This window comes from Pelecanus crispus, chromosome Z (genome assembly GCF_030463565.1).
Source record: "Pelecanus crispus isolate bPelCri1 chromosome Z, bPelCri1.pri, whole genome shotgun sequence".
Lineage (NCBI taxonomy): Eukaryota > Metazoa > Chordata > Aves > Pelecaniformes > Pelecanidae > Pelecanus > Pelecanus crispus.
The window spans coordinates 10619476-10646940 of NC_134676.1; the positions used below are offsets into that span (position 1 = coordinate 10619476).

The 27465-nt window shown below is 40.7% G+C and overlaps 1 protein-coding gene across 2 annotated transcripts in view; it reads right to left on the bottom strand.

Annotated features, from left to right (window-relative positions):
• UBAP2 (ubiquitin associated protein 2) overlaps nucleotides 1–27465 on the bottom strand; it is a 248076-nt gene that overhangs the window by 188722 nt on the left and 31889 nt on the right. For both annotated transcript variants that reach the window (XM_075725829.1, XM_075725830.1), the window contains 5 exons: nucleotides 25487–25640; nucleotides 23624–23701; nucleotides 14831–14885; nucleotides 13525–13628; nucleotides 4277–4329 (listed from right to left, as the gene is read on the bottom strand). In XM_075725829.1, coding sequence (XP_075581944.1) covers nucleotides 4277–4329; nucleotides 13525–13628; nucleotides 14831–14885; nucleotides 23624–23701; nucleotides 25487–25640 — 444 coding nt within the window. The remainder of the gene's footprint in view (nucleotides 1–4276; nucleotides 4330–13524; nucleotides 13629–14830; nucleotides 14886–23623; nucleotides 23702–25486; nucleotides 25641–27465) is intronic.

The following is a 27465-nucleotide window of genomic DNA, read 5'->3' on the forward strand; positions in this document are numbered from 1 at the left end:
TATATGGCACAAAGAGGTCAGCTAATGGCACAAGCAGCAGCCTATAGTCTGCAATCCCTTGGTTAAATATTAAATTCTTTGTAATGTCAACAGTTTCTTATGCTCACATAAGGCAGGATAAGACTAACTGTGGCCAAAACACTGAAGAATAAGCACTGAAAACTAAGCAAATTGAGGAGCCTAAAGATGTTTGTGACAATGCAAAAGCATGCTTGCACCATGAGAGAGGAAATGTTCTCTTCAAGTGAACCAGGACGCAAAATGAAAGTCTCCAGCTACTGGCTTAGCTACATGGAAGTTTTGCTACACCCTGTGGCAAACTCACTGCCACAAGCTCCAATCAACCACCCAACTCAGAAGTCTCCTGTGATTACAGCATTTGTCAAAACACAGACTTCGTGCAGCAGCAGCTGAAAAGTTTTATTATGCAGATGTATTTAGTATTTCTTAGAAGTAGTATTATTGGCTCCTGATGACGTTATTTACGCTCACTGTACACTACACTCAAAAGTCTTTCACTGAGGCTCTGGCATTTTCCCAGAACTGAATGCATGGTCATGAACCATTTGCAAACGTCAGCCTCACAAGGGTATTTGTCCATCTGCAGTGAAATCCCTGTGCTCTCCAGCTCCTGTTCCTATGACAAAAATCATTCTCCAATCACCAGACAATATATTTAACAACTAGCTACCAGCTCCTATGGCCAGTTGATAGGTGAGAAGAACAGCATCCTCATAAAAACTCAACATCAACAAATCAGAAATAAGAAAACCTTCTTACTGTTTTGATATGATGTCCTAAAGAAAATAAAACAAGTCTCATGCTGTTTCCTAGTAAAGGAAACACTTTCACCAAAACACACTTTTTTCCTTTTTTTCTTTTTAAAGTGTTGCTGTTGTTTCAAATAAAAACTACGACTACAGAAAATGTTTGCCTTCATCCACTTTCCAGCAATTTGTATGTATTCTGGTTTTGCCCTTCTGATAGTTTCTGTAGCTAAACTTTATTTTCTTTACCCAGGAGAGTATGAACACATTTTCAACAGAAAAACCCAGAGCTATCTACAGTACCTCAACTTTTGTCTGGTCCTTCATTGTCCATGCCCTGAATATCCCTTTAACAAAATACAACCTCGTATTTCTACTGCAACTAGTTTCCACTATATTTAAGAGCATGCTGACAACCTACTATACTTGCTTAATACTCACTACTAAAGATAAATACCAGACAGGACTATTAGATCACAAAAATCTAATCCTTCTCAGGTCAAACAACACTGAATTTCACTCACCTGCTTGTAACTTGTATCTGACTAGAGAATAACACATTTAAACAAAAATATTCTTCAGAAAAACACCTGGTCTTTTTCTGCAGACAGCATATACATCAGCTTCCTTGGTTGTTTTAATCATTAGTCATGCAGCTAGAATTGTTTATTATACATTTAAATGCACAGCTCCATTTTCCAGCCACAGGTTCATATTATGCATTTGTCTGCCAGACTAAAACCAGAGCCCATTATATGCTAATAAAATAACCTTTTCAGATTCAGTAAACTAGAAGTCTCACTCTCAAGGACATCTTCTATCAGTAAATAATTTTCAGCTATTTTCCACAACTTTTGTTTTGTAAAAGCAATGAATAATTGGATGCAGTACTTCAGAATCAAGTTCAGGAGAGTCCACATACAGATATAAATCAAGAACAATTAAGAGACAGGGAAGAGTGCCTACAGGCAAAAAGACTACAACAGCTTTTTTTGCCACATCAGCCCTTTAGGAGATCATGCTGAGCTGTTCTTTTTTCATCATCCACTACAATCCTGAAAATTTTTCAGTTGCTGCTTTCCAGAAAACAGACCCTTGTTCTGGAGGTGTGCCTTTATTCCTATAAAACACATGGGCACTTGGCTATATTAAAACATTTTTCATTTTAGCAGGTCAAGTTTAGCAGAGGTCCAGATTTCTCTGCGTGAATGGCTTACTTTTAATTGCCTTTCCAATATTTTTTTTATTTCCTACACATTTTATTCAGCAGTGATTCTATTTTTACTTCCAAATCATTGATAAAGACACTAGATGGCATCTGGCCTGGGACTGGATTCCTTTACAGCCCTCCTAGAAATGTCCACGTTCAATAAGAGTCCTCCTGCAAAAGATTTATTTGCCAAAATTTGCAAGGCAGATTTTAATCCACTTAATGTGTTTCATGATAGCATGTAATTATTTTTAGAACAAAAGATGTAGATGAAATCTCTTACAAGGACATACTCTATCTTCACAGTTAACTTGTGATTTACTTAAAGACCAAGATCAGGTTCATTTGAAGTGGACATATTTTCCATAAAACAACACTGAATGGCACAAGCCGTGTTCTTACACTTCTATTTTTTTTTAAATCAGACGAATCAATTTTTCCTTTATATTTTCCCCAGGCATGTTTGGGGCTAATGTGTCTGCAGCTCACCATTTCAGTGACTCTTTCTGAACATCAGCTCATGAACAACCTTCTCTTAGGTTACAGGGATTTTTCCAGTACTCTAAAATTGAAAAAAATTAACAACAGGCTAGAGATTTCATTTGCTGCTCTTCCAGGATTCATGTGCAAATTACTCAGGTTGAATAATTAATTTTTAAAAATTCTATCCCTAGTCAGCATTGCTCAACACTCCTCCCATACTACAAATGCTGTATTGCTTCAGCAAACAGGGGTGAGAAATAAGGCCAGAAATTTTCACTGTCCTTAGCCCTTAGTCACCTCTAGCATATACCGTAGAAACAGAGGACAGGTTTAAAAAACATGCCAGCTTTCAATGCCAGTAACTGATAGAGAAAACGTAGGAATTTTAAGAGTTTCTTTTAATTTTCTCAAAAGACACAGCCCTCTCATTAGGTAAGGACAGAGTTTTCATATCTGTAATACGACACATTCACACATCTCTAGGGATTACACTGACATGCCACCCTACAGGAGGCGGCAAAAGGGATGACTTCTGAGACAATCTCTTACTCTTCTGAAAATAAACTTGAAATAATGGATATTCCTATAAAAGATGAAAAACTTCTTAAAAGTTAAGTTTTTGTTTCCATATTTCTTGCTACTTCGTTTGTTTTCTGAACTGCTTAAGTTTTAATACAATAACTGAAAACTTAAAATCACAAATGCGATTTTCACAAATCATGATGACAAATGCCAAATATTTTGCAGACATGAAGACATCTCTTGCCTGATAAAGAACACGAACCAAAATTGCTGTAGTACTTTAGACAACACAACATGATGAAACAGATCCGAGGGCTGGAGCCCCTCTCCTACGAGGCCAGGCTGAGAGAGTTGGGGTTGTTCAGCCTGGAGAAGAGAAGGCTGCGAGGAGACCTTATTGTGGCCTTTCAGTGCTTAAAGGGGGCCTACAGGAAGCATGGGGACAATCTTTTTAGCAAGGCCTGTTGTGACAGCACAAGGAGTAATGGTTTTAAACTAAAGAAGAATAGATTTAGACTGGATATAAGGAAGAAACTTTTTACAATGAGGGTGGTGAGGCACTGGCACAGGTTGCCCAGAGAGGCAGTGGAGGCCCCATCCCTGGAAACATCCCAGGCCAGGTTGGACGGGGCTCTGAGCACCCTGCTCTGGTTAGAGATGTCCCTGCTCACTGCAGGGGGGTTGGGCTGGATGACCTCTAAAGGTCCCTTCCAACCCAAAGCATTCTATGATTCTATGATTCTAACAGGAATAAAGCAATTAAGTGCTAATTTCAGCATACTACTAGCTCCTTCTTTTAATATTATGAATGTGAAGTGGACTAAGCAGAACAATTATGCAGATTTCAAACAGAAAGCATCAAATGATGAGTCTAAAGCTGATAGTAAGCTTCAGCACTTAATTACACAGAAGTCTTGTGATAATATGACTTTAAATCCCTACACAATAGTAGCGGGAAGTATGCAGTTAACACTCATCAGCATTGAGCAGTGGAGAACTATAAATGCTTAATTTGGGATAAAACTTTAAATATTATTATCTATGTATTGTCCACCCAGCAAAATAAATTAATATTTCTTGATTCAATTTTATTTAAAAAATAAGCTTATCTAAATATATGTATATTTTAAACAGGAATTACAGCAAGAAACACAGTAAGAAATATCATTGCATGCATACAGCAAAGTATTACTTCAAACATTTAGTTTTTGAAGACAACACAGAAACTCTGAAAAGGGTAAAAAAAAAAAAAAAATAAAAAAATCAATCGCTCTATCCAACAAGGTACACTTACATCTTCATTCCAGTCTTCTGCTGTCCATTCTTCTATTGAGTTTTTCCATGCTCCTATTGTAGTTTGGGGAAGGAAAGAAAACAGTTACAAGCTAAAAGCACAATGTCATATTTCAACCCGTCTGCTTTACAAGCAATGCTGTTTTCATTATTAGTGGAACATAAAGTGAGGAGATGGTGGTTGGAAACATGGGAAGCTCTACAAAATTGGCCTGCAGATTTAAAATTTTGGGAGGGTTGGGGTTTCTTCCCCCTTTAATTTCTGATTTCAGGAATTTCTTAGCCACTATGGTACCAGACATAACTTGCATGAACGCATGTCTGCAACCCGTGATTAATCCCAAACATTGGAAGAACTTCCTCCTATGTCCCCAATGACAGTGAGAGCTTACTCAACCCCCCGACAGATCTCCCAGTTTCATGCACGAATTCATACAGAGCCTGAACAAAACACAACACCCGCTCCAACATCCATAATCCTACTCTCAACATATTCAAATTTCAGGCCCAAGTTATGCCTCTGGAGGCTCCTTTCCAACTTGTTAACTCTCTCCTCAGGGCATAACAACCCCAATCCCTTCCCCTGATAGAACTACTTTATTTTAAAACATATATAATTCATATAATGGCAGCAGAAGAGTCAATAAGCTTCTACTATAGCTGCAAAACACTTCTTCCCATAACTTATGGAAGAGTTTATTTGGTGAATGCCATAGCACAGTGCGCAGTCCACAGCATGCGGCAATGGGAAAACTACAGGAAACGATCCTACGGATGCAGGCAGCAGGCACGCTCATGCAAGAGCAATAAATACACTGAAGACTTTGCCCACCAGCATAAACGTAGGGAAGGTTATCCCGGCAACAACCAGAGCCTTCATTTAAACTATATAACCATGAGCAAAGAAAACACCAGTAAAGTTCCTGCTACCATCACCTTTGATCAAGTACAAAAGCAAAAGAACTACTGCTCTAATCATCTCTTTTGACTTAACCAGGAACCCTCTGAGACACATTAATCCAGAAACAAGCCCCCTGAAGACAGCATCAAATCCAGTTCATACTAATGCCATCGCTACATTAGCACATTCTTTTGTACACCTTCACAAAGCAGCATCTTGGGCAGAGGAGGGTCAAATGGCACTGATCCAGCAAGGCGAACAGGCTACCACAAAGATATACACACGGTGGGAGAACAGAGGGGTTTATACCTTGGAATCCAAAATTATTTGGCAGGTCCTGAGCAAGGTAACATCTGCTCTGTGTTGGCTCTGTGGAGCAATACAGAGTTGCCTGAAACATCTCGTGCTCACATTTTACCGAACAGCCCCTAACCAGGAGGTTTCTACATGCTACAAAACATTGAGGCACTTGGACAAATAACTAATTATCATGTCCAAGCACAGAAAAATTACTTCAATGCCTCAGATTTCTAGACTAATCCACACATTTCCGCAGAAATTTTGGAAAGGAGGAGAAGTCCAATGAGCAGCAGTTTTTAGAGATACAGCTGATTTTCTTTCATTCTCCTGACCAGCACAGGATCCCTTCCTCTGATATTTCTTCTTTAAAGAAATACATCCTAGTATTTGCCCTGCTTATATTTATCTCCCATCAGTCAGAGCAAGGCCTGCCTCTGTAGAAGACAAACCTCTTGATGCTGCAAGAACTTTAACAACAGAGTTCAGAGTCTGCTAAAACACACACAAAAAGAGCTCAGAGAAATCAAGCCCAACTCCTGAGCATCTCCCACCACCTCTGGGAGACTAAGCCTGTTCGAAATAATATTTGCGACATTTTCCTGATATTCAGTTTAAACATTCATCTGTTGCTCTTACTTATGACCATGGTTCTGTGCATTTACTCTTTTTAAATACTGAACACAACCCTTCACCCTTTTATTAGTTTACCCAAGCTGCTAAGTTTACTATTGTTGCTTATTAACACACTACCTTCCCAACTTAATCCTTCCAGCCTCAGTTATTTCACTGCTCGTCCCTGCATTAAATCCAGTTCGTTAATGTCTTCCTCCTATTGATGGGATTCTAAGTCTGATCTTGCCACAAGTATCAATTTCCTTTTAGTCCAAAATTCACCTTGGCGTTATTGCAACCCCATATATCCTCTTCCCAACTTTTACCCTCATGCCTTGCAAAGCATCACAATTAAGAGTTCTGTTTTCCACCGAAATGATGCTTTGTGTTCTCAAGGATCCTTGTCACAGCAATTTCAACATAGTTGGCTAACTGTGAGTCTCTCCTGTTTCCCTTTGTAACAAGTTTAGCTTCAGAAAGTTATAAAGCCAATAAAAAGTATACTATATGATTTTGGTAAGTCTTCAGCTATTTTCCTCCAATTCCTCACTTCCAGTCACCCTATTTGATTTTTTTTCCCCTTTGTTGAATAATCAGCCCCAGATATTAGCCCCAAAATAATTTTATTTTGGACTACCCCAACCTTATCTATTAATCCTTTCCTTCCAGATTACATTCACATTCTAGAATGAACTGCAGGTTTCCTTAAAATGTTCCTTCTGACTTTTACAGCAGTCCTAAAAACCCCCCAACTTCATTGTAAGTTCCAGGCTACACAGTTCCCTTCTTCCCCCTTGACAGTTACACTATAATTTATTTTTTCTTTCTTGTCATTCTTCAGTTTCAGTCATTTAAGGCTGCTCATAACTAAGATACAAAGGAAGTTTTTCTGTGAAATTTACAAAACTCTATCAAAGTAGAGGTATCAGTAAATTACCAGAATACAATACCATTTTTATAAGTGACTTTGAGAAGTGACCATCTCCAACATAATTCATTTATAAGAACTGCTGTGATTTGTTGTTCAGGATCTCCCACTGACTTGTACATTACAAAAATGTAAGAGACTGAATGCTCAGCATGCCTGCAAGAAAATATCAATCATGCTGTTCAAGTTTAGCCCCTTTTGGATGAAGATTGGTCATTTTGTTTCCTCCCACCTGTCCCTTCTCTTTGCCTTTCAGTTGTACATTACTTCTATAAAAATTAGGATGCAGGAAAACCAATGCTTAAATATTTGGAATACAATTACACTTAAATGTTACGAACCATGAAGATTTGCCTTTTACCCTCTTTTTATTTCAACCAACAACACTAAATTTTACCTCCACAGAACCAGCCAGCTTTTCTATAGGATTACACAATGGTGCACCTAAAACCACCTTTCATTCAGACTATTGCGATTCCTCTGGCATCTGCAACAATTCAGGACAACAGGTTTTAGAGCATTTTCGGAGCACATATGGGGGCAACTACATTTTGGAAACAAATAGCATATTTATTTTAAATGCTGATCCTCTCCCAGCACTGGCTTAAAGAGGAAATACTTAGTAAATACTGAGAACTCCACGGAGAGTTTCTGTCTCCATGATGTCTCCAGAAAACATTTTGATATGCAAAACTGGTTTTGTTTCTCCAAGCAGCTGCCCAGTTATCTCCTTTTAATGGAACTGCAGATGAAATACACTAATTTTCCAAGGAGCTAGAATGAGCAAATTTTGTTTTTTTTCTTTGTAGATTAAAGAAGAAATGGGACTAGGTAATGAGGAATAAAGAGAGGGATTTCCATCCTGCCCTCTGTGCATACTCTTATCTACCAGCCTACTGCAGGCTTTATGGATGTCCATACATATACGTCTTCCTCATTAACATCTTTAGTAACTCCACATTGGTAACTTATTTATTACTGGGACTGTTGATTTGTAACTAACGTAACACCAAATTACCAAAAAAAAACCCATTAAAAACTAATTTTTGTGATTAACAAGCCAAATCAACAGCTCAACTTTGTACAACCTGCTTCCAGCCCCACACCTTGTCTGCTACTTCTTCCCCCTACCTGTGCTTCCATCTGCCTTCCCAGCACTCTCTCTTCTGCTTTATAACTACTACTCCAGCTGCAGCCTTCTCTAATAACCCTCAAGACGCTTTCCATCACAAGACTGAAAGTGCTTCCCACTTGGACAAAACTAAACGACTCAATTTTAAAGCCTACTCTTTTTAAAGAGATCTCTTTTTTTTGGCTCGGAGACTTATTTCAGAAATTCCTACGGCTTGTCTGAAGAAGAAAAATTGTAAAATTAAACACTCTTCCTATAGTCCTATATAGAGAGACATTTTTGTTTTGTCAGTTATGGTGGCTTTTCCATTTGCATTTAAAGTAAATTAAGATTAGCAGCAAAAATATACATAGCACCCAGAAAGAATATTCACACTTCACTAGTTTACTTTAAATTTCCATCAGCCAAATGATTTGCAGGAAGTCTCCACACTGACACTCACTCATACCCCTAAGAACCATTAACCTGACGAGGCCAGGGAAAAATTCCCAAATGCCTTCTCACTCCTTCTTTCCATACTATGCTCCCCAACTTTCCACACATGCCTTAAGTTGCATTACTGAAGTTCAGTGCAGTTCTCAGTGGCATGTGCACAGCCTAACAGCAAAACCACACTTGGCATCCACAAAGAAGCACCACGTGTCAACCAGTACGCTTTGAATGTCCATTAATCTGTTTCCTAAGCAGCAAACCCCTCATGTAGACACATTCATATGCTTACAAGATCTGTTTAGCCACACCAAACTACTCTTATTACTAGGCAGAATTCTTCCATTACTGAAAACCAAGGAGATGCCTACAAGAAGGAACAGAGGTTGCTATAGGCAAGGCACATTTAAGATGACCCAAAGTTAGCAGGGAGGGGCACAAAACATTCAAGCTGACTTGGGAAGTGCAGCACAAATCATAGAATCATAGAATAATTTAAGTGGGAAAAGACCTTTAAGATCACCAAGTTCAACCATTAACCTAGCACTGCCAAGTCCACCACTAAACTATGTCCCAAAGCACCACATCTACATGGCTTTTAAATACCTCCAGGGATGGGGACTCAACCACTTCCCTGGGCAGCCTGTTCCAATGTTTGAGCACTCTTTCCGTGAAGAAATTTTTCGTACTAGCCAAGGTAAATCTCCCGCAGCGCAGCTTGAGGCCGTTTCCTCTCGTCCTAGCGCTACCTCCTTGGGAGAAGGGACCAACAGCCACCTGGCTACAGCCTCCGTTCGGGTGGTTGTGGAGAGCGACCTTATGGTCTCCGCTCGGCCTCGTCTTCTCCAGACGAAACAATCCCAGTTCCCTGAGCAGCGGCTCCTCATAAGACTTGCTCTCCAGAGCCTTCAGCGGCTTCGTTGCCCTTCCCTGGCCACGCTGCAGCACCTCAATGTCTTTCCTGGAGTGAGGGGCCCAAAACCGGACACAGTATTTGAGGTGCGTCCTCACCAGTGCCGAGTACAGGGGGACGATCGCTTCCCTGCTCCTGCTGGCCACGCTGTTCCCGACAGAAGCCAGGATGCCGTTGGCCGCCTTGGCCAGGTGGGCACACTGCTGGCTCCTGTTGAGCCGGCTGTCGAGGGACACCGCCAGGTCCTTTTGCGCCGGGCAGCTTTCCAGCCCCTGTTCCCCAAGGCTGTAGCGTTGCATGGGGTTGTTGTGACCCAAGTGCAGGACCAGCAGTTCACCTTGCTCAGCCTCATACAGTTGGCCTTGGCCCATTGATCCAGCCTGTCCAGATCCCTCTGTAGAGCCTTCCTACCCTCCAGCAGATCAACACTCCCAACCAACTTGGTGTTGTCTGCAAACTTACTGAAGTTGCACTTGATCCCCTCATCCAGGTTACTGATAAAGATACTAAACAGAACCAGCCCCAATACTGAGCCCTGGGGAACTGAGCCCTTGTGACCGGCTGCCAGCTGGAGTTAACTCCATTCACCACCACTCTTTGGGCCCAGCTATCCAGCCACTTTTCTACCCCGTGAAGAGTATGCCTGTCCAAGCCATGAGCAGCCAGTTTCTCCAGGAGAATGCCGAGGGAAATGGTGTCAAAGGCTTTACTAAATTCTAGGGAAGTAACATCCACAGCCTCTCCCTCATCCACTAAGCGGGTCATCTTGTCATAGAAGGAGATCAGGTTAGTGAAGCTGGACCTGCCTTTCATAAACCCATGCTGAGTGGGACTGGTCACCTGGTTGTCCTGTACATGCCACATGATTGCACTCAAGACGATCTGCTCCGTAACCTTCCCTGGCACTGAGGTCAGACTGACAGGCCTGCAGCTCCCCGGATCCTCCTTCCAGCCCTTCTTGTAGATGGGCATCACATTTGCTAACCTCCAGTCACTGGGACCTCCCCGGTTAGCCAGGACTGCTGATAAATGATTGGAAGTGGCTTGGTAAGTGCTCCCACCAGCAACTTCAGTACCCTTAGGTAGATCCCATCTGGCCCCATAGACCTGTGAGCATCTAAGTGGTGTAGGAGGTCACTAACCATTTCCCCTGAGATCATGGCGGCTTCATTCTGCTCCCTGTCCCCGTCTTCCAGCTCAGGGGGCTGGGTACCCCAAGAACAACTGGCCCTACTATTAAAGACTGAGGCAAAGAAGGTATTGAGAATCTCAGCCTTTTCCTCATCCTTTGTCAGTGTTTCCCCCTGCATCCACTAAAGGACGGAGATTCTCCTTAGCCCTCCTTCTGTTGCTAATGTATTTACAGAAACATTTTTTATTGTCTTTTACAGCACTAGCCAGATTAAGTTCTAGCTGGGCTTTGGCCCTTCTAATTTTCTCCCTGCATAACCTCATGACATCCTTGTTCTCCTGAGTTACCAGCCCCTTCTTCCACAGGTCATAAACTCTCCTGTTTTTCCCTGAGTTCCAGCCAAAGCTCTCTGTTCAGCCAGGCTGGTATTCTCCCCCGCCAGCTCATCTTTCAGCACACAGGGACAGCGTGCTCCTGCACTTTTAAGATTTCCTTCTTGAAGAATGTCCAGCCTTCCTGGACTGCTTTGCCCTTCAGGACTGCCTCCCAAGGGACTCTTGTCAACCAGGCTCCTAAAGAGGCCAAAGTCTGCCCTCTGCAAGTCCAAGGGAGCAGTTCTGCTGATCCCCTCCTGACTTATCCAAGAATCAAAAACTATCATTTTATGATCACTATGACCAAGACAGCCTCCAGCCACCACATCACCTACAAATCTTTCTCTGTTCACAAACCACAGGTCCAGTGGGGAACCTTCCCTAGTTGGCTCCCTCACCAACTGTGTCAGGAAGTTATCTTCCACACATTCCAGGAACCTCCTAGACTGCTTCCTCTCTGCTGTATTGTATTTCTAGCAGACATCTGGTAAGTTGAAATCCCCATGAGAACAAGGGTTAATGATTGTGAGACTTCTGCCAGCCGCTTCTAGAATACTTTGTCTGCCTCTTCATCCTGGTTGGGCAGTCTGTAACAGACTCCCACCACAGTATCTGCCTTGTTGGCCTTCCCCCTGATTCTTACCCATAAACACTCAACCCTATTGGCACCAGCATTAAGCTCTAGACAGTCAAAACATTCCCAAACATACAGGGCTACCCCACTGCCTCTTATTCCTTGCCTATCCCTTCTGAAGAGTTGATAGCCATCCATTGTAGCACTCCAGTTGCATAAGTCATCCCACCATGTTTCTGTGATGGCAACTATGTCATAGTTTTCCTGCTGCACAATGGCTTCCAGCTCCTCCTGTTTGTTGCTCATGCTGCGTGTGCATTGCTATAGATCAATCATTCATAAGCCACAGCCTTAATGCAGCCACAGTTGCATTTATTAATAACCAACCAGTGAATTTTCTACCTCTGGTCCAGTCTCCTCACACCTTCCTTGTATGTCTTCTTTCTTTAGTTAGTTAACCTTATTGCTTTTGCAATACTTGTGACAACATACCCTGCCTTCCGCTACAATACAGCAAACAACAGTATCACTATTCCTAGGGGAATTTTCAAGTCATTAGGTGTCCTTCTAACTCATTATCTGACAAACTTATTTGAAAAGCTGACATGAGTGAAAGTAAAAGATCCATTTCTGTTTGCGCTACAGCACCAAGTAATTTCAAAAGTAATTCCTTGTAAAGATGCCATATTTGGCAAGAGAGCTCCCTTTCAATAACCATCAATATACTTGGTGCCACCATCCCACAATGGACTAGAAAGCACCCAGAGTGACAAGACAGCTGCCTAATAAGGCCTCCTGAACTCTGAGCCTGTTACTGTCTTTTCTGTTTAAGTGGAAAATGGCTTATATGAAGTTTAGAAAGTCGTATCTCAAGAGGCTCACAGCAGAGCTCAACAGAGCACACCCTGGCCTCCAGTATCAGTCTTTTCCTTCCACACTTGACACAGGGGTTGATGAAAAATCATCAGAGTAGGCTTCAGCAATGAAGAGATCAGAAGAGTTACCCTTTGCTGGGGTTAAAAAAAAAAACCTCTCTCCTAGCACTTGGTGGTTCCCAAACGTGGACAACAACGTACATCAATTTCTCCATCCTGACACAGGGTTTCCTTTTTCTTCATCTCCTGTCACAGAATATGGGAAGCAGCAAGGTATGGTGTTTCCCCAATCACAAACAAGCAGGTCATATTCTTCATTTCTGAATCACCATGAGACCACTGTTAAGTGGTTCCTTTCCAAACTATGTCTGTCTTTTGCCTTTAGCTGGAAGTACGTACTTCACACTTGAAACTTCATACAGAAACGCACAGCTGCCTGTATCTTCAGACAGGCAGACTGCTCTTTTGGCTTCAATTCAAGTGCCTGCTTGTGCTTTAGTTAATAATTCTTCTCTTCAAAGGTGGCAGATCTTGGAACTCTCCTCCCTCCCAGAGACTCACATCCTTACATTCCTGCGCTGTACAGGTGGGGCTTCCAAAGCCATCCCCGTGTCACTGAGTGGATTCATATTTGTAAACAGTTCTTCTTTTCTTTTTCTTCTTCTGCTTAGATATTCACACCCTATTGCCCAATGCCTGTGGACTCATTTTTAGTAGGACTTATACTCCTTAACTACATTGGGTGAGCTCTTAAGCAGTACTTAAGATATCTAAACAGTTCTTCACATACAAGGTTCTTCCAGTAATTCTTCAAATCCCTTTTCTCTCAAGGGATTGTTAGTACTAAAACAAAAAAATTGGAAATTGCCTTTCCTTCATTCTAACCAGATAGTCACTCAGGCTATGGCATGTGCTCTGCACATTAGTAGCAGTTAAGCTATAAAAATGAACTAATATCTGTGTCACATGAGATGTATTCACATTTTCAGAAGTTAACTGAACACTAACAGAATGGTTATTTTAACTGCAATTTGCTACAGGTCTTCATTCCAGTCCTTCCAGTTCTTGAAGCATCTTACCAGTTCCATCATCTGCATCATTCTGACCAGTCTCCCAAATCTCTGATTTTGTCCCAAAGCCATCAGTGGCAGAAGACTCCGTATAGTCTGCAGGGTTAAATGTCCTAGAGTTTTAAAAGTTAAGAAATGGAAGAGAACATATGGGTCACTCAATGAACACAAGTGTCATCATTTTTAGTTGAAGTTGTATTAGATTTAACATCTCGATTTCCACATAATTTATCTTGATAGTTTTGGTTCCAAAAGAAATTTTTCCTCTATGAGCAGACACAGAAAAAAGGGAGAAGACAGAAAAGAAGTAAGAGGAGAAAAAGTGAGTAGACTGGAAAAAAACCTACTGTAGAGAAACTGAACCAAAACAACAATTCCTGAAAAAGCAGTTAACAGCATACCTACTCCTCCCAATCTGATAAAGCATTAGTTTATATGCACAATGATAAGCCCTTCTCAGCTGATAGTTTCTCAGCAGGTGGCTGACTGATGAGAAACCAGTATTGTATCCTTTGAGAGCAACAGACCTGCACAGGACAGGTGTCAGAACATCAGTAAGATTATTTCAGAATGCACTCCTGACGCCAATACCAAAACACACAGATGCAGCTAAAAGGTGAAAAACGATTATTGCAGGAAAACCTTTTTTCAGCTTATCATCTACAAACATGAACAAGAAGGATTACTAGAGAAGTAGAATTAGCCTTCTGTTCGTCATGACATCACTGATATTACATGAAATGTCATTAAAGGCAAACACTGAGTGAAAGTAGCTGTGACTACACTTCTATGAAGCAAGTTATTCCAACAAAACTGAGAACAAACTTTAGAGCTGCTGAGTAACTTCTTTTTGATTCTGTTTTAGGGTCCATGTATGTCCAGCTAAAGCATGAAACCTTAAAAACAGGAGGAAGTTTATAATCGCTAGACTTTCTGGGTTTATATAGAACTTGCACGTTCTGCATTACACTGAAACAGATCTATTTTTAAATTGACCTAGGACTATATGCACCACACAGAACTTTCAGCCTCCAAGGCACTATGTGGCTGGTACTAATAGGTACAAACAGGTTCTCCAAGTCTGAGATATTAACACTAAGTGAACATACATAAGGTTTGTATAGGTGTGGCTAGTTAGAAATACTGATTTAAGACAAAAATAATCCATTAATAATCTAACAGATTTGTGAATTTTAGCATCCATATTGGTTTATCAAACATACAGCAATATTAACACATACAGTGGCAATATTGTCAATTAATATTGCCACTGAGTTTGATCCTTGCCAAAATCTGTGCTCTGCATGTTTCTTACCCCATGCCTTGGGCTGAAAACCTCCCCGCTCCTCTCCCTCTGCCACGTCCAAACCCTAGGAGAGAAAACACCATTTAACAGCAACAGCAGAGGAGCCGCCAATCACTAGTCTGTCACATTAGAAAATACTGTATTTGAAGAAGAAAACTACTGTAGTTAAAGTTAAATATCATTTACCTCCCAAATTTCCTCACAGGAGAATTTGTTTCCCTAACACACGCAAGTAAGCCACAGTTCATCTAAGACTCTGTGTTTCAGTAGGACCTGCCGTTCTTCACTATCGTTTCTGTATCTAGTGAAGTAGCTCCAAATACCAAGAAAAGGACTTACCTAAAGACCCATCCTACATGGGACTGCTATTGCCAAATCACTAGACATTATTCAAAATTTTGTCTCTTCTTTCTCACTCTTGGTAAGATACTCCAGAATCCCAGCCTCCCTACATACACTAATCTCTCAAGAAACCCCCTGTCATTCCTAGTCTGTGAGGAGAAAGTACTCCATTTGCTTCCCTCTGACTCAGCCCACCTGTCCACCCCTACCCTCCTGTGCCTTCACCAACCTGTGACCACACATTCCTTCTGCTTCTCCCTTAATTATATAGTTACTGACATGAAAAATCACCCAATTCAAATTACTCAAACAACTTCCTTGCTATCACCCACAGGAATAATCATCTCTATTTTAACAACAACAAACATTTTTTGCCTCCTATTTTGGTTACCAGCCTCAGTTTACAAGCTTCTTGATACAGTGGATGGCTTTGTTTTTGCATGTTGCATAGTGCCAACAAGGCATGGAAATTTTTGTATTACTTAACCATCCATAAAGCACACGTCTACATAAACTGTTAGAAACTCTTTCTTAGATGTGGCATATTTCTACATAGATTTTTTTTTCTTCCCTTTTTTAGGACGTCAATATCCAAGGCTTTTCCAGTTTATTGGCTTTTTGAGGAAGACTATGAATATTACTTTGTATTACAAGAACAGGAGGAAGTCAAGAGCTGCAGACTGAGAACAAAGCAGTTTATTTTAATGACAAAATTATGTGGTAATTATAAGTCACCAAGCAACTACAAGTTTACCAGAGCACAAAAGTTATAATCCTAAATCACCAATACACTGGTTGTCCAAACTTCAGAATTACCCATGATAGGCTGTTCGAATTTGGATCAAAATTACCCCTTATTTTCAGGGGACCACCTAAACTGAATAACAGCAGTTGCTCCACAACATGGTAAAACCAGTTTAGGAAGTTCCTATTTTAATGACTTTCCTTTACCTCCCCTCACCACTCATTCTTCCCCTTGCCCTAGTTCACTGTCCAAGTGTTAAAAGACATTTCAGGACCTCTAAAATGTCTACTACCTACATTTTCTAGGACTTCTTAGAAGCATCAAAATAACAGGATAGCTTTACCCACATTTTGATGAAAGAGTTTACCCATATCCTATACAAGATGACAACTGCTCGCTACAGAAGAACCACAGAAACCTGAAGAGGAAGGATTCCCATCCAGCAACACACAGTATTTTCATGGGAGAAGAACACTGAAGAACTGAAGCCTGACACTAGGCAAGGCCTGCTATCTCTACATTTTCGCCTCTTCGCTCTTCTTTCACAATTGGTTGGAGAGAAGACAGAGGTTAGGAAAGAGGTAACAACAGCTGCAACCTGGCAATCGCCATCCCTTTTCACCGAGCCCACGCGTGGAGCTGTGCTCTTTGCTCTGCTATAAACAACAGTGCCCCAGACCCTGCGGTACCCAACCGATTGCAACTTGTCCCCTGAACCTCCTTGCTCAGCCTACCTATTCTACTGCTGTTCTCTCCTTCACCCACCTAAAATCCCCAACCTGGGAAGCTGATCCATGGCATAATGAGGTCACAGCTCTCAGATGCACAGAAGTCAGTGCACTCTGAATTATCTTTCTGCCCTGATTTTTTTTTTATGATTTTTTTAAATGATTTTTTTTTTAAGAGTAGAACCAGCTAAACAAGTTTACTCAGGGACACTGTAGGGGCCATCTATGTAATAAATTTACTTCCCACAGCTATCAATACAGCATTGAACACCATTTACTGATGTTGCACGGAAGGGATATCAATAGGTTTTTGAAAAGCTCAGCTACAAGACTGATTGGGAGCTGCAAATCACAGAAACAGCCAAGCAGATATATTTTTGAGGCAGACGTTAGGTACAGAGAAATTAGCTACAATAGCTAGCATGAAAGTACAAATAGATTTTAGAGGAGGTAAGTCTCCCCCGCCTCCCAAGTGAAAAAGCCTGAAAGAATAACCTTGGCATATTAAACAGAAGATAAAGTTCTGGCAAACAAGGCATATGTAAGATGCCATACCAGCACGGGCACAATAAACTACTGGCTAAAAACAGCAATAAGAACCTCTAACAATTTTAGAAATTGCTAGAAAGAAATCATGTTGTTCCTGAAGTTCCATGCACAGTCTTAGACTACTAGCCAGCAAGGGCTTTTTTATACCAAATCACTTTGAAAGGTAATCCTGAACTTGAATTTCAAGCGGATTCCCCTAACTTCATAAAGCTGTGTCTATGCTTTCTGTCAAAACTGAAACTTAAAGTTTCATCAACAAATGCAACAAGAAGTATTCTAATGAAGATGAAAGGGAAGTACGAAACCAGTGGGGTTACAGAAAGCACTAAATTCAAAGCTAGAAAAGACACTTATGAAGAACTAGTTCAAAATATGAGACAGTGAGTACTCACCACTGAAAAACCACCGTAACTCAGACATGGAATCTCATACATCACGGCCATTAATGCAAGATGCCAGTGGGAAGGGCTGATATTCTCTCTGACACAACCAGATCACTAATAGATTCTTAAATTCGCATGCTAAGAAAGTTACTTCTCAGCCACCAAAATTAAAACATGGCCTTAAAACAATTAGAATGCACAGTCTTCTAACACAGAAGTTAGTCATGAAGCAACTATGAATGCCCATCAGGTATCTGTGAACTTTTGATGCTGTTTAACAGTGACTAAAAGGTCAGTGAGCAAATGGGGCTTCACACCGCAATTCAGAGCGGGGGCCCAAATTCTAAGTATGCAAACCCACAGTAACTTAAACCCATTTAAATCGGAACTACTACAACCAAGGTCTTCCTCACCAGTGATCACAAGCTCTACCCTCCTTCCTGCACTGACAGTTTTGCATATACCAGGGAGTGAGCACAAATCCACCATCAGAAAACAAAATTATTAGTTCACTTCTGGATCAGCCCTCTGAACCAGTTCCCTGCTTGTTAAATGACAGAAAACCAGTTACCTTTACACCAGGATAAGCCACCAAAAAAAAAAAAAAGTTATCCCCAGCTACCATGTTGCCTGTCCCCTTTTTTTCTTTTTTGGCTTGGTTAGTTTTAAACTTAGACTAATCCTCTGATACAGTTCAAATGCACCAGGAGACAGATAAGACCAATTCCTCCCAGCAGTAACGCCAGTTTATGCTTGTAACATAAAAAGTAACACTTTAACACTACTCTAAAAAGATGTGTATATATGTTTTAGATCACAAGGTCAAAGTTTACAAAAACCAAATTTTTTTTCCTGTGGTAATTCACAATGAGCAATTCTATCAACTTTTTTATCTACACACAAAAAGAGGACAAGTGACTTGGCAGTAGCTCATTAAATCTTTTAATGAGTCTAAAGGAATAGCTTTTCGGGCAATCAATCAGCATGTGGAGCACAAAAGCAAATCACGGACATCAGGCAAAGAACAAAATTACTGCCCTGCCTCATATAAACCCTCGTAACATTTCTTCATATTCCTTTACACTTGGATCTACAAAAAAAAGCCTAAAGTATCAAGGCAGCATTGCTGCTACTACCCCTATCCAACATAATTTAAAACATGGTTTTGTTTCCTTTAACATTGTAAATATTCAGCTGTGTATTACTGGGTTTTTCTTCCTGCTCTCCAGCACATCTCCCTCAGTTGACTAGGTTCACATTAGCTGTCACTTAGTCAACTTACATTTTTCTTTTCTGGAATGAATTCTAGAGAAGTCACTTAGACCCAGGCAGGTGGCGAGTTTTTCTGTTTCCAGTAAAACCCACTGGGAGTTCAAAATTCTCATAATCACACAATCAAGTCTTCACTCTGGTACTATCCATGCATGGAAAGAATCATTCATCTCATTCACAACATTTCTTCCCCCAGAACAAATACACACTACACGGGAGCATGAGAAAAGTGTGTACCAAGCCCCCAACTCGGATGGGCCTAGACCATTAACTTAATAGCCTATTCTGTGGAAAATCCAGTTTGCTGAGCTTGCAGACCTACATCCTTCCACTGCAACACAGGTGCTTTATTTCAAAACTCAGATTTTCACACTGACAGGTTTAAATTAGATGAAGACACTTTAAGGTTAAGAAAGAGGCCTAAGAACAGCTGAAAGGAAAAGGAAATGCAGACTGGAAGGGCAGGCAACACCCTAGATTTGTGCTTATCTCCAACGACACAGCAACTGAACGGCCCTGGTCTGCTCTAGAACTGCAGAGCCAGCCATCTCCCCAAAAGATGCCAAGGTGATGGAGTCTTAAGCCTTACCAAGAGATAAGGAGGCTAAGTACGGAAAGTTTGTATTCTAGGTATTCCATACTACCAAAACAAACACTGAAGTTATATTTAATATTTCAAACCACTTTTGTCTTATTAGTCATTGTAAAGCTAGAAGTGTTGGATCAGTTTTATATACTGCATGTACTCCAGTAATGATTTTCAGAAGCACGAGCAGAAAACTTTCAACTCTAAAGTTATGTTTAAAAGAAAATAAATAACTTACATTAAAGCTAAATTCTGGTGAATCTAAAAAAAAAAAAAATTATGTGACACACACAGTTTGTTAACCAATGCAGAATCAACTATGGCAAAACTAAACAGATTTCAGATTGTGACCTTCAAAAGGTCTGCTCTATATTCATGTTTTAGAAAAAACAACATCCTTACTAGTTCTGGCAAAGGAAATCCAAAATATATCCTGTGCCAACTGTGCTAAGCTTTTAAAACAAGAAATGTTTAGAATTACAATTCTGATTACAGAAGCTCAATTTTTTCAAGGATGGCATACTTATCTAAAAAATATTTAAAAAAAAAAAAAAAAGCTCAAGAATACAAGCTGGACTATAGTCTGATATTTACAAAAAGGGTAAGCTGCTTTGCTTTCTTATACAGCCAGCAGAAAAAACAGGAGTTTGAAAGACTTCTTGTCGTGCTAAGTCCAAAATTAAAACATAATGTTTTTCCCTTTCATTTTTATTTCTGTTTTGCTAGAAAAAAATTCCCTGTCAGCATCCACATTTATGGCATGCTCATGTTGCTCTGAAAGAGAGGAAGAAAATAGAAGAGCAGAAGTCAAAGCAACAAATCCATTTTCACTTTGCAAACCAGGAGAATCTCTACACATGCATGTGTAACAATTTCTACGCTGAATCAAGTCCAAAAGTTCATCTACTTGCTGTCCCATTATCAGCTATGGTCAATTAGATACCTAGAGAAGAGCACACGAACTGAAACCACAGTGCAGCTTCTCTGGACACTCTCCTGGTTGTCAACCATTTGTGGCTCAGACTTCCTCAGCCAAAGACAATTTACATACATCAAAGCCCTCAGTGGTTTTTCCTTTTCTTGCTGCGGCTCTTTTTTTGGATGAAATTGTGAAGTCTCTGTGTGTAAACTTTCAGCACCCACAACATCTTACTGAAAGGAATTCTTCAGGTTAGCTACATGTATGAAGGACCACCTCTGTAAGTTCATTTTGAACCTGTAACCTACTGATTTAATTTAATATTTACTCATTTGCATGCTTGCTTGGAGTGATCAATTGATTTCCCCACAGAACCTTCTCCACAGAAATTTTACAGATCCCTACCATACACCCACTCAGCCCGCTCTTTTGCAGGCAGAGAAGTCCTAGTCTACTTGTTTCTCACACCCCATAAATGCAGTCTTCCCAGTACCTTCAAAAGCCTGTTCTAGCTCTACTGCATCCTTTTCAACATGGAGTGGAAGACAGTGGAAGAACCAGACCTGCACTTATAATTGAAGATCTGAGAACAGTACAAAACAGCAGCATAAAAAGAAAAAATTGTGCCTGTAAAGTTTGCCAATTTGTATATAACACTGCAGCTGATTAAAACACAAATGAGGAAACGTATCTAGAGCTGACAATCCTAAAGACATAACCATCTTCCTCCATAATTCCTTCATGAGATTCTGTTCCAGACAGTTACAAATCCTTGCAATACTGACACACAAATATAATCACTTCAATGCAATTACTATTCATCACCATTATAGTATTTTTCACATCTAAATTAAGCTCATTCAAGAAACTCTGTTCTGAAAAGACAGACAGATGGGAAGGCCATCTTAAAAAAAGAAATTCCTTGACTCTTTTCCAAGCCAAAGTTTACACCCTCAGTTTAGCAAGCAAAAATTAAGGGCAGAGCAATTCCAGCTGGGATGTGTCCTGAAACACATCCTGTGATGCATTTTTGCTTTCTGTTAATCCATCAGTAACACATATCTACTTCAAATCCCTGATATCCTGCATACCAGCAACCAGTGGCGTTTGTACACTGTATACCTACTAACCTATAAAGTTGCAAGGAATGTCACACAGTCATTAACAGAAGATCTACTGCACAGCGAAGCTAGTATCTACAGCGCCAAGGCTGAAATACCCAGTATCAGGGTTTTCCCCGCCTCAGTGAACAGTACATTATCACCTCAGTGTCAATCCCATTTCTGCTACTTTCAGTGCATACAATTGCTTAAAATTAGGTTGTTCTACAGTAAAGTAGTAATACGGTGGCCCAGCAAATCTCCCCCTAGAAAGCAGCCAGTAAGATAACTCCAGCCTGAGAAGGTAGCTTAAAATAGAGACACAGTGTGTTGCTCAGATATTAGCTGGCCCCTAATTTTGTATCCAATGCCTAGATTCCTACACACACACACTCTGCACAAAACATTTCTAAAAAAGGGTTCTGTGGTGATTACCAGCAATGTATTTACTTTTAGCTTTTTTTCAGTACTTTATCCCACATTTGACTATTCTGTGTAACAGACAAGAAAGACTACATGAATGAAACGGCAGGAAGCTTTTTTGAATTATTTCTACTAATACCCAAAGAAATAAGGTCATGCATCCCTGAAATACCGAGAAGTGAATTACACAGCTTTATACAACTCCCTGCAGATTTCAAGGGCTTGCATTATAAAATTAAATTAGGTATTTCCTGCCCCAGAATACACACACTTGTAATATAATGATCCTGAAGTCATTCAACAGGTTTATCACAGACAGTTGAGAACACTTCATTAAGATACTTTGCTCACATGAATATACAGTCTAAAATATTTGTTAGAGAGATACAGTAATACTATGTACACTAAGCCAGTGAACAGAAGTTGGCTGAAGTTGTTCCTATTTCTTCAGATATGTCAGTTTCATCTGACGATTAAGTACTTTGGCTTGAGACATATGATATTCATCTAGAGAGCTACAGTGTTAATAACAAAAGCAGTGTATTGTTCACAAGGTCACAAAGCAAAAAATAGGCTGCATTTGAAATTAACCTCCAAGTTTCACCCAAAATTTTTTTAAAAATCCTACCTTCATATTTATAATTTGAGTATAAAGGATAATTTTATAACACAAATGCTGAAAGACTTACATTCCCTCTATTAACAGTCCTAACATACTGAAAAACATAGCTGTGAACTATACCACACCCTCCCCTGCAAAGCTACCTCTCTGTACACACTATTTGGTCTTTTCTGATCCACAGGCTCAACAAAGTTATTCTCACAACCCTCCGGAAGCTACATGTCTTTGCATCTTTCCACTCCTTCAAGATGCAGATCTGGAGACAATGAAGTTGGATGCACCTGTCTTTGAATGCCTTGTTACTAGATATTCCACAGAAAAGAGAGTCCTTTGAAGGCAGAATTTTTCATAAGTCAGATGTTACTTATTAAGTACATTAGCTCTGCTGTGCACTTGATCAATTTAACTCATTTAATACCCACTTCCCCCCACAATCTGCACTGTACCCAGATTACTCATTTTCACTCCTCCTGCTCCAAGAAAAAACAAGCCTCTTTCCACTCCAACCTGTGAAAATCCAAACCAACCACACACCCCTTGATTCCACATCAAATCCATTATCAATATCTTTCCTATGTCTTCTACAGGATAGGATCGGAGTTGTACCTAAGGCTCCAGTTCTCCTCTGTGAAGAGGAGATCTTCCACGTCAAACAACTTCTCTTACCAAAAAGTCTCTAAGGTAGCTTGTACTTTCTCTCATTGGCTACCGAAAACAGAAGGCAAGCCTGACAACTGGATCCACCCCAGAGAAACAGCACAAGTACAGATTAAATCCCTCCCTGAGAGCCCTACAGAAGGTATCTTGTATTCTCATGCTGCCAAGGTACATCCTGAGGAGCACAGTGCATTCCCACTCACAGGAGGCTGGCATGAGTCAACCTGGGAAAACAGCTCTCCACAGGAAATTACCATAAAGGTGATTTGTGTCAACTCTTTTAAGTTGTTCTGAGACCAAGACATGACAAGGGGTAAGGGAGGGGGATGTACCTAAATTAAAGGTGGCTGAAGTGCTTATGGAATCAAAGGATGACCAACAAATGCTTAAAAAGAAGTGTTTAAAGAAATAAATGGGAGAGCTCCATTTCAGGACATGAAATCAGTGCCAGTCCCACACCAACGCCACCATCTCACCTCTCCCACGGCCACGTTTCCCACGATCTGAGGGCCTGTCTCCTTGATTGTTGTCCACTCCATTCTCTTCAGCTCTAACTGTGGAGAGAGGACAGCTTAAGAGAAGCTTTAGAGACGCATACGTGAGACAATATAGCCATCTGCTTAACCTAAACTCCAAAAGAAAAGGCAAGATTTTAAAGTGTGGTCCACAGATCTCAGTCAGCCCTCTTCTTTGGGGGCCTAGCTACAAGAAAGTTAAGTTTGCTTTGCACTGGACAATTAGGAAGCAAAATATCTAATACAAGGGAAACGTCCCTCATCAGACACACTTCTGGGTTTTGTTGTGGTTTGGGCTTGGGGTTTTTTTGGGGGGGGTGGGACACAAAACGGGACAGTGCAGTGTTTTGCAGCCTACACTATTAAATTAATTATGGCCTCAGCTCTTTAACGAGTTAGGAAATACAGCTGCTTCATACTACACTTCCTTGATAACGCACTGGGTGGCAACAGTGAAAGAATAAGGGATAACCAAGAACACCAACTCCTCTGTCTGCCTATACCACATCCCTGTGCAGCCAAGGAAACTTAAAAGAACCCTCCTCTGTATTTAAAACAGAGGGATGACCACTGGGTGAAGGTGGGGCATTAGAAAAGCACTGCAACTTAACTATTTTGTGGAACTCCTGAGGAGGTACTCTGAAAGATGGCTGGCTCCTTAAAGGAAGGAAAAAAAAAGACTGGCCACTTAAAACACTGCTGAGATTTTGCACTGCACAACTTCTTCTAATGGCAGCAATAAAATCATTAATGCTTGGACACAAAGCTGGGAAGAGAATATCAAGATTTCGTAACCATCTGAAAAATCCTTAATTCCTGTTTACAAAAAGAGACAAGCGGCATCTGGCTCTGGCAAAAATTTGCCCCTCACTTTCATTTTGATGGATCCAATTTCAATTTGTTCTAAGCATAGCTGCAAGTTTTATTAATATTTTTTTCTATCTTGAGGTTCCTCTATTCTACAAAGGTTCACAAAGTCTTCATTGGCACAACATTTGAATATATTCCAATAACGAATTAGAAGAGTTGGCTAATATTGTAAATATTTTTCCCACTTTTAAGTGAAAAGCTAAACATAATTGTTTTCATTCCAGTTTCTCTGCTCATCTATCAGTGTTGTGTCTGGCCCTTACAGACAATGTATGCAGCTTTGATACTGCTGATAAAACTTAGAGAAAAAAGCAACTTGTATCCAACAGTGATCTAATGTGAATCCACCTAAGGTGGAAACATCAGTTTGCTTTTGTACAATGTATTACTGCACCTGTATAAACTGTAGCAAATTTTTAAATGTTTCAACTCAAAGAATTTTCTCTGTTGTAGAAACTCACCTTTGGTTGGCTTATGTAAGTAATATATGCTAGAGATTAATAATGATCCCAGTCTTTCCATTCCCCTTATGAGAAGATGAGAACACCTTCAGGTTCTCCCACTCATAAAAGGAGATGGAGTGAAAGCTGGATAATTTTTTTCATTAAAAGAAACAAAAACGTGTATCAGCTGTGCAGCGACATACTTGCTCTCAAGCAGTCTTACAAAGAGTCAATTCTGAAACTTAAAGAACAGCAATTTGTACAAGATCAATTAATCAAAAAAGGACAGAAATTTAAATTAAACTGAGTGTCTCTGAACCAGCACAGACCATCCCAAAACCAATTCATGTAGACAGATCAAGCATACCTGTCACACAAACAAGTTATGATCCCTTCCACGCTGAGCTACAGCTCAGATGAACTTGTATCCATTGAGCACTCACTTTTAACTCAGCCAGTTTCAGCTGCAAGAAAAGTGTCTGAATCTTTAAAAATGAACCCCTATACATACACTCTCGGCCACGGCTGCCTCCTCTTCCCCGTCTGTTGGTACTTCCCCGTCCACGACTCACTTCTCTGTCCCCTCGTTTTTCTCTGTTCTCTTTGTTTTCCAAACTTTCCTTTCCAAGGCTTTTCTTCTTTCCCCCTACAGTCTCCCAAGAAGTCTATTTGGGTAGAACAGAATTAGATACAAAAGTCAAAAAGGAAGAGACAGCTCTCAATGCATACTTCCACCTCACACCACTCCAGTTCATGGAAAAAAAATGGGTATTTGCATAACATCGTATATGTAATAACTTGCAAACTACACTGATACAAATGGAAACACAGGCTGTATTTTTGGGAAGAGATGAGAAAGAAACAAATTTTAGAAGTCGGATTGTCTTACAGAATGTAAGAATCCCAAATATTTCTGGCTATAACGGACTTTTACTAGTTCAAGGAAACCTAGCTATGACCGCAACACAGAAAATCTGCAAAGCAAGCAACAGGTTCCCTCTCTACTACCTCCATAAATCTAGCAAGGGAGCATGCACAGAGCTATCTTTTTCTCCCAAGAAAATGAAAAAATGCTTATAAGCATCACTGAACAAGGGATTGATGAGAATAAGTATATGAACTAAGCGTGGGTGGGAAGAAAAACCATTATCCAGATGTACTAGAATTCAAGCACCAAGAGACAGAATGGCAGAACAACAACTTGCAAAAACTGGGGCTGTGATAAGCCAGACCATCCACTCTTAACAGCTACAGCTCATCACACACAGCAAAATACAGGAGAAACTATGTCTGAACAACACAAGGGACCAAGGTCCAAACATCAGGCTTCAGCTTCAATATTAAACTCCATGTTTAAAATAAATTCAGGGATCGTATCAGCTCCATAGGAGTATCTGTAGGAGTTGAAAATAAAATGACTAAAACACTTGCTAAGAATAGCACAGCACCTCATATATTACGCAATCAGATGGTTAAGTCTATTGAGCCATAGTTGCAAAGCAAAGAACTATCATACGGCTTTACCTGTCATAGCCTGTGTAACTGCATTACACAATAAAACACTCCTAGAGCTTTAGAGACACTTCACAGGAGAAAAGATAACTGCACTGACAACTGAAAAACTAAGTTATAGAATCACAGAATCATAGAATCGTTTAGGTTGGAAAAGACCTTTAAGATCATCCAGTCCAACCATTAACCCACACTACCAAGTCTACTCTAAACCAATCAAGGGTAGACTAGACTAAACCATGTCCCCAAGTGCCACGTCTACCCGTTTTTTGAACACTTCCAGGGATGGGGACTCCACCACCTCTCTGGGCAGCCTGTTCCAATGCTTGACCACTCTTTCCGTGAAGAAATTTTTCCTAATATCCAACCTAAACCTCCCCTGGCGCAGCTTGAGCCCATTTCCTCTCATCCTATCGCTAACTACATGGGAGAAGAGACCAACACCCACCTCACTACAACCTCCTTTCAGGTAGTTGTAGAGAGCAATAAGGTCTCCCCTCAGCCTCCTCTTCTCCAGACTAAACAGCCCCAGTTCCCTCAGCCGCTCCTCACAAGCCCTGTGCTCCAGACCCTGCACCAGCTCTGTTGCCCTTCTCTGGACACGCTCCAGCACCTCAATGTCTTTCTTGTACTGAGGGGCCCAAAACCGGACACAGTATTCCAGGTGCGGCCTCACCAGCGCCGAGTACAGGGGAACAATCACCTCCCTGCTCCTGTTGGCCACGCTATTCCTGACACAAGCCAGGATGCTGTTGGCCTTCTTGGCCACCTGGGCACACTGCTGGCTCTATACAGTTCAGAATACACTATTTCACTGATGGGCACAGCTCCAAAAGATCTTTGACCATTTTAATTAATACCCAAAACTGGATGATCCTGCAAAGCTTAAGAGGAAGCAGCCTCTCCTTAGTAAGGTTTTGCATGACTTGGGAGGATCAGTAAAAGGACCACTATGGATCCAACAGATTCATGCTTTCC